The sequence below is a fragment of the Limulus polyphemus genome, unplaced genomic scaffold (genome assembly GCF_000517525.1).
Source record: "Limulus polyphemus unplaced genomic scaffold, Limulus_polyphemus-2.1.2 Scaffold3033, whole genome shotgun sequence".
Classification (NCBI taxonomy): domain Eukaryota; kingdom Metazoa; phylum Arthropoda; class Merostomata; order Xiphosura; family Limulidae; genus Limulus; species Limulus polyphemus.
The window spans coordinates 117,922-131,824 of NW_013668643.1; the positions used below are offsets into that span (position 1 = coordinate 117,922).

The 13,903-nt window shown below is 36.0% G+C and overlaps 1 protein-coding gene across 1 annotated transcript in view; it reads left to right on the forward strand.

Moving 5' to 3' along the window:
- Positions 1-1,172: 1,172 nt before the first annotated feature.
- LOC106468511 (probable glutamate receptor) overlaps positions 1,173-13,903 on the forward strand; it is a gene marked incomplete at its 3' end in the record, with an annotated part of 28,769 nt that continues 16,038 nt past the window's right edge. The window contains exons 1-5 of the mRNA XM_013928939.1: positions 1,173-1,493; positions 2,170-2,367; positions 11,342-11,448; positions 11,887-11,977; positions 13,118-13,276. Of these exons, the coding sequence (XP_013784393.1) occupies positions 1,173-1,493; positions 2,170-2,367; positions 11,342-11,448; positions 11,887-11,977; positions 13,118-13,276 (876 nt within the window). The remainder of the gene's footprint in view (positions 1,494-2,169; positions 2,368-11,341; positions 11,449-11,886; positions 11,978-13,117; positions 13,277-13,903) is intronic.

Below are 13,903 nucleotides of genomic sequence, written 5' to 3' on the forward strand. Positions count from 1 at the left end.
GAAATACATTTTGTCTCTAATATTATATTTCTGTTACTGCCGTGTCGATTCCAGAGTGTGATTTATGTACATTGACGGAACTTATGTAAATTTATGATTAATGAGATGTTATCTTAGGACATGAAAAGTTGCTTTCCTTATATGTAATTGTAAAAAACCCACAAACGTCCATAAAATTGCAAAATACAAAACGTGTAACCTCAAATTTGCATGTAACTCCGCATGAACCCAACAAACCTTCATGCCAACTTTGGTGAAACTCCATCAGCAAGGGGCGAAGTAGTGGTAAAAAACGCAAAAACACCCATAAAAAACCGCAAAAAGCAAAATGAAAAACTTAAAAGTTGTATGTATCTCCCCATAGACCTAATGACGAAGCTCCATGCCAAATCTGGTGAAGATACATCCACACCCTGCGAAATAATTACATGGACATACAACAGACAGTATTATTATACTTATATAGATTCCACACTTAATTTTAGTGTCTCGTCACATGCATGTTAGCTTAGCATACAAAGACTCAACATCAAAACTAGCGCAATAAATTCTACTATCAAACTTTGAATTTTGAATTTTTTTACAATTATCCCAACTATCCTTTCTTTCTTTCTTATTAGAAAACTCAACATATAAATTGTTACACTTGTTATAAGAACAATGTTCGTCTAATTATGCTAAGTTGAGTTGATTTCTTTAGTAAAGAGGATTAACCAGAAAAAAATACTTGCTAGTAGCTGTGTTTACTGCTAATATGTGGATCAAGAGCATTTTAATTACTAACTTCGGAAATATATTTTATACAAATACACAATGTAGTTGAACTTTCTCGTATATACTGTAATTGACTGCTCGTTTTTCCAAGGAGAAAATAAAGTCAAATAAAGAAGCGAGTGGTAACAACTGAATTATTATTTTTGAAGATTTAAAATGACAAAAAAGTTAACTTCATAAAACAATATATTTCTACCAACACTGTGCTATCAATGCCACACCTAGACTCTAACAACTTCACAAAAGTGTAAGATCACTACAACGGAAATAAGACGTCTGAGACGCCGAGATAGAATTAGAAACGAAGATCCGAGAAAGGTTGGGAGTAAGACCAGTCATAGATCATGTTAAAAAGCAACAAATAAAATGGTTTGGCCATCTTACTAGGACGTCTTGGAATGCAAAAACACAATGGGTACAAGGCAAGGGGAAGACCAACAAGAAGGTGGAGTCAAGACAACATAGATAACATTAAACACCACGGAATCAGCCTTAGATACACAACGGATACAGGGCAAGAGAAAGACCAAGACGAAGGTGGAGTCAAGACAACATTAAACACCATGGAATCAGCCGTAGAGAAGCTCTGGATAGAGTACATTAAAAGTCCCTACATTGTCCCTCTACATCTGCCGGTAGACAGAGGAAGTAATTACAATGAATTAACTTATCACAACCACACCCAAGTTTTCAGCACAATTGAACACCAGCAAGCTACTGTATGGTGACTCTAAGTCACATACTCGGTCTTTTTTTTTTATAATATTGTGATGCAGAGTAATACTGTACTATTTAATGTTGTGTGTTTGTGAATTTATTTGTTTATCTGTAAACGCTTCCCACAGTTTTGGAGCTAGTAAGACGAAAGTTGGCAGTCGGGCTTAGTTGGTATCCTTATCTATATGTCATTGCTCTCTGTTTAGGGGCACCAAAGGGGAGCCGTGTTTGAAACTGGGTTTATATCGCCGCTTACAACCTAGCGATATCAAACGTAGCACTCATGTTCAGGTACTACTGGTGGGTGCCATAACAGTGTTTCTTTTCGGTTACAGACACCTACTTCTCCTTCGAGTAGGGATAAAAATAATCGGGGATAATGGGGGTATTTTATTGGTACACTAGGGCATCTATAAATATCGTCGGATTACTTTTATAAGAAAGCATGAAGTATGAAAGCTTGTGTTGAATAAAGTGTAATACCTAATTCAAGAAGTAGTGAAGTTCGTCAGTAGTTGATGTCTGCTCATTTATTTTTGTAATATTTCCATCTATATAGTTGACAAGTTGCATCCTAAACTTCATTTCTTTGGTTGTTTTTAACTCATCTTAGTGTTAATAATAGGCAATGCATCTAACAAGGTTTGGAATTTAACTGATATTCACATTTTGCATTAGGAAACTACTGATCAACAGACAATCAACTACATCATCGAAGGTCCAGATATTGAGTCCTGCAATTGCACGAAAAGAGTACGAATAGGAAGATGGATTGCTCAAAACCAAAAACTTCAACCTGCAAAACCAAATGATTTCTTTCGTTTGTCTGGAGATCTACATATAATTAATCGAACATTACGTGTAGCCACAATGGATGTAAGTTGACCCAAAGAGAAAAAAAAAGAACTGTAGGTAGTAACTAGATACGACAACTTTCATAAAACTTAAACTTTTCCTGTCACTGTGGACAGGTACTTTTGATTGTACTCACTAAGTGTATTTAGTATCATTTTGGTTGTGGGTACCAATGATTGTTCGTGTTAATTTGGTTGGGTGTACTAAGTGTGGTTAGTGTTAGTTTGGTTACATGTACCAAGTGGAATTAGTGTTAGTTTCTTTCTGTATACTAAGTAAGGTTAGTGTTATTTTGGTTGTATGTATCAAGCGTTAACAGTATTAGTTTGGTTATATTCACCAATAGTGTGTGCACTGTCAAGTGTGGTGAATGTTAGTTTGGTAGTGTGTGTAGTTAGTGTTAGTTTTGGTATATGTACCAAGTGTGATCGATGTTAATTTGGTATTGTGTTCAAAGTATTGATAGTGTTAGTTCGGTTATGTGAAACAAATGTGAGCAATGGTAGTTTGACCATAGTTACCAAGATTGGTTAATATTAATGTGCTATATTCGCAAAGTGTAGTCACCGATAGTTTTGTTTATATTTACCAATAATGTCCAATGTTAGTTTGTTTGTGTGTGCCAAATATATTTAGCACTAGTTTTGTCATATTAGCAAGTGTGGTCTGTGTTAGATTGGTTGTACGTACCAAGAGTTTTTAATGTTACTTTGGTTATATGTACCAAGTGTGATTAATGTTAGTTTGGTTTTGTGTCCCACTTGTGGTTAGTGTTAGTGTGGTTATGTGTACCAAATGTAGTTAGTATTAAGTTTTGTTTGGGGGTGTATGCCAAGTGAAGTTAGATTTAGTTTGGTTGTGTGTATACCAAGTGTAAGCAGTATTAATTTGGATCTATGTACAAAGTGTATTCAATGTTAGTTTGGTTTAGTGTACAACTTGTGTTAATTGTTTGTTTGATTGTGCGTACCAAGTGTGTGTTGTGTTAGATTTGTTACATGTATCAACTTTGGTCTGTGTTAGTTTGCTTGTGTGTACCAAGTTTGGTTAGTATTTATTTAGATATATGTACGAAGTGTGGTTAATGTTAGTTTCGTATTGTGTACTAAGTATTATTATATTAGTTTGTTTATATGTACAACGTGTTTTAATTTAGTCTTCTTATATATATTGTGAACCGTGCTTTCAGTCCGAACATTCGCCTGTCTCCCGTTTAAAAGCTGCGTACTTTTGAAATGACGGGAGAACAGACATGGATAATGTTGATGCCAAATGTTATTTTGCAAGCAGGATATTATACATTAAATTGTTAGGAATTAATTACACTATCATTCACATTTCATATTGTGACGTAACTTAAAGAATAAAATTGTAGGTTTACAATTAGCATGACTGAAATGCTCAACCATTACTTTCTACGGTGGATGGTATAAGTAGCTCAGACGTTTAGCTCTGAGTGAAACCAAAGGTGCAGCACAATTAACGTTGTAATTTTTTAATGAAATAACTTAAATTGATAGATTGATTTAAACTTTTCCCGTCATTGGGAACGGGTAATTTTGCTTGTTCTTACTAAGTGTATTAAGTATTATTTTGATTGTGGGTACCAAGAGTTTTTAGTGTTAATTTAGTTGTGTGTACCAAATGTAATCAGTATTGTTTTGGTTATGTGCTAGTCAATGTTAGTTTCGTTGTATATTCCAAGTGTGGTTACTGTTGATTTGGTTATATATATACGATGTGTATTCAATTTTAGTTTGTTTGTGTGTATCAAGTGTGGTTAATATTAGTTTGTTTATATGTAACAATTGTTGTTAATGTTAGTTTGGTTATATTTACTAAATGTGGTTATTAGTAGTTTGGTTATATTTGGTTTTATGTACCAAGTGTAATCGGTATTAGTTTGAACACATTTACTAGGCTTAGTTAGTCTTAGTTAGGTTGTGTGTACCAAGTTTGGTTCTTGTTAGTTTGGTTATATATGTACCAAATGCGGTCAGTGTACGTTTGATTGTCTGTACCAAGTTTGGTTCTTGTTAGTTTGGGTATGTGTGCCATGTGTATTTAACTTTAGTTTGGTTGTATGTATCAGGTGTTGTCAATTTTTATTAAGTTGTATCTACCAAGTGTAGTTAGTATTAGTTTGGTTGTGTTAACAAGTTTTGTTAGTGTTAGTTTGGTTTTGTGAACAAGTGTTTTAATTTGATTGTGTGTACTACATGTAATCAGTATTAGTTTGGTCATATGTATCAAGTATAGTCTATATTAGTTTGTTTGTACGTTACAAGTTTGGTGAGTGTTTGTTTGGGTGTGTGTGCTAAGTGTACTTAGTGTTAGTTTGGTTCTGTATACCAAGTGTGATTAGTGTTATTTTGGTTCTGTGTACCAAGTGTGATTAGTGTTAGTTTGGCTATATGAACCAAGTGCGGTTATTGGTAATTTGGTTGTATCAGTAAGAACAGATATGTTTAAGAAGCAAGCATTTCTGATAAGACAAACTAATAATACAGTTTCCTGCTATATATTTGTTTGATAATTTATTTTCTGTGTTGAAATGAAAAGTACTGCTTCCACCACGTGAAGTCGTGTACACACTTCTCCGATTCCTTAGAAAGTGACTGTTATTATGGGTTCCAATGATACTTAAATAGGAATTTAAATAAGTCTTGAGTGTATTGTCAGTATGAAGTACGTAAGTCACTTGAAAATGTCAGGTTATGAACTTGGTGAAATGGACTTATATACTGCTTACTTCCATTATATCTAAGACTGTGTGAAGCTAAGCCAGCCAGCTGATACTGCTAAAAAAATCCGTAGACTCTTGAAAACAAGTTGTTAAAATTCAGTTATGCTGTAAACCTATATTGGGCAAACGAAGTGTTGAAAACAAAAAGCTCTTGATTTACTGTTTCACGACCTATGTCATCGAATAAAGCTTCAGTGTTGTACATTGTATTAATAGTGTGATTTTTAAGAATATTAAAACTGTCTTAAAAGTTGCACATATAACAAACAATTACTTTAAGACTTCCTAACATCTGGATCTAGAACGTGCTGCTATCTATGGGCTGTAAAACTCAATACAGTTTCTGTGCATCACGAAGTAAACAATCACTAGTACAATTCAACCGAACTTTACAGTTAAAACAAATTTTCGTGCTGTCACTACAATATATATCAAGAGATACCGTATCCCACCTTAAATCACATTCACCATAGACGGTCGCCAACATCAGAAGGCAGTCGAGAGTCGATCCATCAGCTCCATTTAGCATCACAGTGAAAAAAAAAGGAATGTTTCACTTAGAATCATTATAACCTGATTCATATTTTGTACTGAGAAAGAATACAGCACCCTCATTAAGGGTTATATGCAACCTTAAGTGTACTGGGAGGATCCTGAGTATTTTTCTAGACAACAAAAATATCGTTCATCTTAGAAAATGTATCTATAGCTCCAAAAGCAAGGTTTGTTACGCTCTTTCACTCGAGTTTTCAGTCTTCTAGCGATCGTCATCAGTTGTGAAAACTGTTAATGTTACAGGCACTACACCAGTAATGATAATTGTGTGTAATAATCAAGCAGCTATCACTGAATATCCTGTGGATATATATCAGTAAACATTTCTCATTAGCACAATATTCAAGTGGCTATCACATAATGTATTAGATAAATTTTACTGACAGCTTGTAGAGAAAACCACTTTCTTTCGATCATTGGTCTTATAATTAAGTGATTGTCCTCACTTCTGGTACAATAGATAATTGCAGCTATAACAATCGTTGTGATTATCTCATCTGATAATAAGAGCTAGCTTGCGCCTTTTGTCTACGTGTTTCCTCATTTGACTCACCCTGCTCGGCTAGACAAGTACTTTCAGCAACTTCCTCCTCATCAGTTGAGTCTAGATGATACAAAATAGCTCTCTCTCTCATTATCCTCCGACTCGTCAGTCTCTATTGTCGGAGGACAAAATAAAATTATGTTTACCCAGAAATAATCTGCTTCTGTGTTTCTGGTATGTACCAAAGCCGTTCCCAGTATCCACCCTGGACATTCATTCCTTAAATGCTTTAATGTAGCATCTCTTTCTGCTGTATGGTGGCGTTTTATGATTTCTGATATGTAAACTTAAGCACTTTGACAAGTGCAGGCCTTAACCATTCCACATATTCTTGCAACTGCTATGGTACATCTGATTTATGAGTCCGACCATACATCACGTCTACCTAAACAATAAGTTGATTTCTATTCCATTGCATTATACACCAAGTGTTCATATCAGTCAGTTCTGTCAGGGTTATCCAACTTTGCAAGCATCTGTTTAATAGTTTGTGTCACTCTTCTGCTTTGCCATTAAATTTGGGGTGATAATTCAAAGTGTGCATCTTCACCATATCTAACAATTTACAAAACTCATTGAAGACTTGACTATTGAAGCTAGGTCCCTGATCCATGTGAATGTTTTCATGTATATTAACTTAGGCTATTCAGTGTTCTACCTATATATTAGCAACAGACTGTGATCAGGAATTGGCCAATGGATAAGCCTCAGCTCACTTAGTGAAGTAGTTGGTAATCACCAGCTCATACCTATTACTTCATTTAATTTCTGGGAGAAAACTAGCAATATCCAGGACTATTCGCTGTAAGGGAGAACCAGACATTTTCTGTTGGAGTTTAACACTGTTTAATCTGGCTTTTCTTCTGGACAGTGCACACTTTGCAATGATTACACAGCCACTTAATGCCTCGACATGGATGCAGACAGTGAAACCATCATCGCACTTTAACACAAGAGTATATAACACCCTGGTATATTATAGATTTCACATTAGGAAACATCTAATGTATTTCCTGCCTAAGAGGTCTGTGAACCACCATATATACTACAAGTTGAGAACCATTTCCCAGTGAATGATAGCAATGGTACAACACACCTTCTACACTCGTAGCTGTTTGTCACAGGTTACATCTACATTCACACTATATTCGTCATTCTGTGCTGATCGTCCATTCTTAGTATACAAATTCCAAAACCGATGTCAGGAATGAATATTTTTTTTCTGTTGTTGAAATCATCTAGACATAATGAGAGATGTACTTCTCCAGTTTAGCTTATCACTCTTGGAGATCAACCAATCTCTTGGTAGCTCCTGTATTAACGAGCAACTCCATTTCTTACCCTTGTACTTTTATGGGCATATATCAAGCACCACCCAGTCCACCGAGAGACTAAAGTGGCAACAGGTACAGCTTACTGTCGATCTTCCTCCTCTAACTCTGTATTTGAATAAAGCTTATAGCCTTAACCTGCCTTGCTGCCCGACAAGATATGCTTGGTTTACTTTAAAATGGCCCACTTGCCCATAACAAAAGTAGATACTTTGGTCCTAGTTTCAAGCATGATGTTTAGGCAGAGAAATCATCAGCACTGGCTGCAGTACAAACATCATGAGAAGACCAGAGAAATCCTACTCATTCACTAGAAGTTAGTGGGGTTTTGTCACAATGCCGGGATATGTTGGCTGCTGGTTTGTTCTCAGTGAAGTTCAAGCTCGATATTATGCAGTCACTCCAGGAGGGCACTATAACCAAGGTACAAACACTGTAGCTGTTGCTCTGAGCTTCTTCCTCTTGTGTGACTTATTCATAACATAAATTGCCTCTATCAGGGGGAGAATATCTTTCACATCCAGGTGATGCCCTGCCTCACTTGTTTAATATGATATCCTCATGATATGTATAAGCCATTGTAAGGTATGCTTTCCCATACCAATGGCGTAGATTGTCTATGTAAGTGTAATAATCTCGACGAGACGTTTCTTTCGAGATTTTAACTCCAACTCATGCATAGCCCTGTTCTCCACTGGGTTGATATGACAGTACAGCTTGGCCACAACTGTATCCCAGTCCCAGAGTTGCTCTTCACTCAAGAATTTAATAGAATCAAAAGCTAGATACCCAAACTCAAGATCAAGTATTGTATCACTTGGTCATGAATTTAGGCATTCCAAGCAGTGACGTGCTTACATTGCTTTAGGAATTTATCCAGAACCTCTTAGCCTTGCCCTTAAATGATGTGGGAAGAAATGTTTAGCCTTTCTCATCGAGAACTTTTGTAGCAGCGTAAAACATTTTTTTTATAGATTGTCAGCCAACACCAAGATGAAATTCTTTAAATGTACAATGTAACGTATAGGGAGCATAATCATCATCCTACAATCAGACAATATTAGGTCTCTGCCCCTGGGTGTAAAAAAGAACAACAAAAATTACTATTGGAAGCTCATCCATTGGCTCTTCATAATTCTAGGTTCTCTCCATGACTCATGGTCGCTCTGGCAGTATATCTCCTATCACGAATGGCGTCATGATTGTCCCATGGATTATTATCTCCACCAATCATACCTACTGTCTCACCTGCCAGTGAAAGAGTATAGGTTGGCAATTGTCGAACCTTGGAGAAGATCTTTCCAGACTGTCAGACATTCACTGATGTTGTGAGAATCTGACTTCGTTCTCGTTACGGCTGTAGATACAGGAAAATAGAACTGCTGATCGAATTCTTCCTTAGTAGATTGATCTTAATGCATAAGGATGAGTGAGAGTCGTTGTGGTGGTGTGAGTCTGACGAGTCTGAAACTGAATGGGGTGGTCATAGAGTTTCACAACTTCAGCAAGTCCTGGAAAGGTCTTCTCCAACGTTTGATAACTCTCTCTCTCTCTGACACCTATTTATCCCTCAGTGACTATATCTTCCTCTTAGTCTTAAACTCTATTACTTATCAAAAATGCCATTTTCTCAAATACAAGACTTAGATTTATAACACAAGAGTGTAGAAGAGCACAGGGAATTTCGATCTTCAGAGCAAGGGAATAATCCGCAACACACCAAGTGAAGAACTATTGAGGCCACTTGCACAACAAAACTATTTTTGCCAATTCAGCAACCAAGCTAATGATTAATTTCATATGAAAATGTTTGCACATGTGTAGCTAAAAACCTCATTTCATTTTTACCACAATTTTACACCCATAAACAATCTCCCTCAAGTATAGATCAGATTGCACCTATAACATGCATTTGTAAACTCTTGTAAACAAAATGTAATAAGCTCTAATTTGCAGTATTAACGACTTAGATAAGCTTATATAGTACAAGGTTCCTCTACAAGCTTATACTTGCCTGTTTGAACAGCTATAATACTTCAGTTGTCATAAGGACCATACTCAAAACTAGAGGTGGTACAGGAGTCTATGCTGGTTAGCACGAGCAGGGGAATTACATTTGGTGCAGGTAAATTGAGATTGTAGGATGATAACTTAGGTGATAATTTACTTGACTGAAAACACAATCCTGCTAGTTTTTGTCCAATTAAAACTTGCTCTTGTTGCCAGAATGTCTAGTTGCAGTATTAATATGCGAGCGTGCACCCAGTAAAGACTGTGTTATTGTTGTGTGTTTTTACAACTATCTTAAGTCCTTTTTGTTCTACCATTCTGTGAAACGATTCCTTTTATTGTGTGTAACAGAAAAAATATAAAAAAGCTTCTATAACCACTATGCCTTCGCTCATTATTTAGGTAGCCTTGCTGCTAGCGGTGTTTTTGGCCCTTAATCAAAGAACATTTGACAAAATTGGGCCTGGTTACAAAATTACCAGGCAGCGAAGCAGAATTGTTCTATGTAAAGATTCGTGGATTGATGCATACCTCAAATGCAACTTTTTTTTATCATAGACTAGCGAAAGTACCCGGCTTCGCTCGGATTATTAGGTTGATAGTTTGTGTGTATTCTGAACCCTTTTTAGCATTAAAGTATAACCTATATACTTATGTTTCTAAGCAACATGACATAAAAGCCATTGTTGGAATGCAATGTTACCTAAACGTATTGGCTTTTCTGTATATTAGAATTTGTTATATAAGGAACCACTTTTTTTCTATATTCTCTTTCACTAGCTTGCCTCATTAAAAAGATGCGCACGTGCATATGCGCATGCACATGGATAAAATAAGTAATACACTGGTATACACCCTCAGGGTCCATTTAGTATGCAAAATTTCCAGTTTCTAGGTTCTTACCTCTTGGAGTTATGGCAGTCACACACACACGCATGCGCGCACACACGAACGTGCGTATCTGTCTGTGATTTATATTCGCTCGGGTTATTAGGTTGATATATCATAGATGACTGTCATTGAGTGTATTCTTCAAACCTCTTTAATCAAATGAGTCTCTAAATTAAGAAATCAACAAATATTTTTTAAATTTTATAGTTTATACATTTCACTTTATACTTTCAGTCATAGACTAACAATAATATTAGTTCCTAAGCAACGTGACATAAAAGCCATTGTTGGAATACATTGTAACCAAAACGCACTGGCTTTTCTATATATCAGAAGTTGTTATATAAGGAACCACTTCTTTTCCATGTGGTTTGCTTGCCTCATTCAAAAGATGTGCGCACGCAAAAGATAAGTAATAATACCCAGGTGCATACAGTCAGGGTCCATTTAGTATTGGTGCAAAATTTCAGGTTTCTAGATTCCTTCTTCTTGGAGATAGTCACACTTCTTTTCTATGTGTTTTTTCGCTAGTTTGCCTCACAAAAAGTTGCGCACGCACGTGCATAGTTAATAATACCCAGGTTCACACCCTTAGAGTCCACCTAGTATGGGTGCGAAATTTCAGGTTTCTAGGTTCTTTCCTTTTGGAGGTATGGTGGTCGCATATGCTTTTCTATGTGGTTTTTTGCAAGCTTGCTTCATAAAATAATATGCACGCGCATGCGCGCACTCACGTGGATAAATAATAATATCCAGGTGCACACCCTAATGGTCCACTTAGTATGTGTGCAAAATTTCAGGTTTCTGGGTACATTCCTCTTGGAACTATGCCAGTTACAGACACAGAGACACACAGACATACCATTTTATTATCCTTATAGATAACGCAATATGAACCATTTGTGTTTACTTTTTCAGAACTTCCCATTCTTCGTCCAGGAGATTATTTCAGACAGAAAAGTGATCGGGAAGGATGGTATCGATCTTAAGATTATAGAAATTTTGGCTGAAAAATTTAATTTCAAGTAAGTTGTAGTTTTAGTAACATACATGGTTAATTATTTTACACAAAAATTTTAGGAATTTTCTTTTTCTTTGTTTCTTCAGCAGTTTAATTTATGCTACAATTTTATGATTAAAAATAATTAGGATATTGTTAAAGGAATGGATTTCAGTCTGAAGAAGTGTAACTTCCACAGATCTGGAAATGTTTTACAATATAATAATAATTAAGTTTTAAAATTGTAATGTTTTGTTTCGTGACGTGAAATTTGTAAAGTTAAAGATGCGTTAAGTGAACCATGAGTCCCTAATTCGAGAAATCGAATGTTTATACCACAGTGATTGCTGAACTCCAGATATCTCTGTGGTCTGTCACTTATTATTTACAACATTGTTGCTTGGTAAATGACCCAGCTGTTTAGTTTACAGATTTTTTTACTGACTGGAATTTCGTTGCTTAGGTTCCAGATTTTGACACCCAGTGATCGTGTATGGGGAGTAAAACTGCCTGATGGAGAGTGGAGCGGCTTGTTCAGAATGATTTTAAAACAAGTTAGTAATGTTCTGGTTTTAGTTACTGAAAAATATACAGAGGGTTGAGTGTGTTATATTAAATCTATTTTGAATATGCAAATCAACATGTCACGTGACAAATGCAGCTGATACGATGTCGCGATGTAACGGAAACCATCAGAAATACATTTGATATTATTTATCATTAAGTAAGTAGTGTAATGCAACAGGGAAATTATTTCATTAGAGAGGAATATGTAACAGTCGTTTCCGACGCAAAATATTCATGTACTCAAATCATAACAATGTGTTTAAATCGTATATTTCGAATTTAAAAGATATATCTCTTGTTCTTAATGATACTGAGAAAAAGGAATATTGATCAACTTGGGATACCAGGATAATCAAGAAAAAGACCAACAACAAGTCATGACCCAGTTGTGGAAGCAAAGTGCAGTGTCTTATAGTTATTGATGAGGATCTACCAACACAAAGTACAGTGGCAAAATCCGTCCACATACCCCAAACAACATAATAAAAAAGGATCCTCATGTGAAAAAGCGACACATCTCAAGTACACGCAAGCTGATTCCTCAACATATCCGTTCCACTGTCGTATACCTCAAGCAGCTAGAGAATTAAACAATTATTCATGCTATTCCATACGAATACATATTGGTCAAGTTGACGATAGGTTTATGTGCAATCAAATTGTTGATAACAGGGTGCTGCGAAACACTAGTCCTAATACATTAACTGGGTTATAATCCTGCAGATAGGAGCAGTATGTTTTGCACATGACAACCTTATAACGGATTATTTTGCAGGACTATCGTCAAGATGATAAACTCAGTTAGAGATTGACTGGATGTGGCGACATGAACTGTAATGACTCATATAGAGCATAACTGGATGTGGCGACATGGATTGTAATGACTCAGGTAGTGCATGACCAGATGTGTCGACATTGATTGTAACAGATCAGATAAAGTACAACCAGATGTGGCAGCATAGAATGTAATAACACTGTTTTGTTCCAACAGTGGTTTAATATAGCGTAATCAAGTTGTTTTCTTCATTAGCTGTTCGTATTTTAGATAGATTACAAATTTGTTCAAGCTCGCTCTGTAGATTTTGAATTACAGATTTTAAAGTTTTTTACTCGTGTTTTCCCACTAGGAGGCAGACTTCGCTATCACAAACATTGGAATGATAAACGAACGTCAAGAAGCGATAGATTACACATATCCTTACATGACTGACAGCTTAAACTTTTTAGTTCGAGGACCACGTGAAAAATCCCGAGCATTGGCTGTCATCAGACCTTTCACCTTAGAGGTAAGAAACACTGATGTTAAACAAATTTGGTTGTTCTGAATAGAAAATCAGTAGCATATATTTTTCTAAAAAATCCTTCGTTTTATAGGCACATTCTGTACTAGTGTAGTGCCCTGTAGAAAGATGCATTTGTAGGTATTGAGCTGCGTTAACGAACGTTGAAGATAAATATTATTGTTTCTTGAGAGAACTGCAATTTCAGGGCCTTTTCAGGAGTGTGTTGCCTTTGGTTAGACTCAACAAGCATCTTCAGAACATCAATATCAATTCCAACATGTCGGCCCCTGCCATCACAGTTTTCAACGATAAAGTCATCTGAACGAAATTTGATGAACCATCGTTGACACTTACGAACGTTCAAGACATTTCCATAAACTTCATTGAGATACTCTTTTTGTATTCAAACAGCATTACATGCCGAATGTGTGTCTCGTCGTGTGCCATCACTATAGGGAATTAGAGTACACTAAACTTTACACATTATATAGGCTACATTAACGTGACGTTTAGGCGGTTCGTTTAAGTATTATACGCAATGCACGTTTTTTTTTTGGGGGGGGGGATGAAAGTGTGCCAAAAAGCGAGATTTATGTCTTGAGGACCCAATATATATATATATATATATAT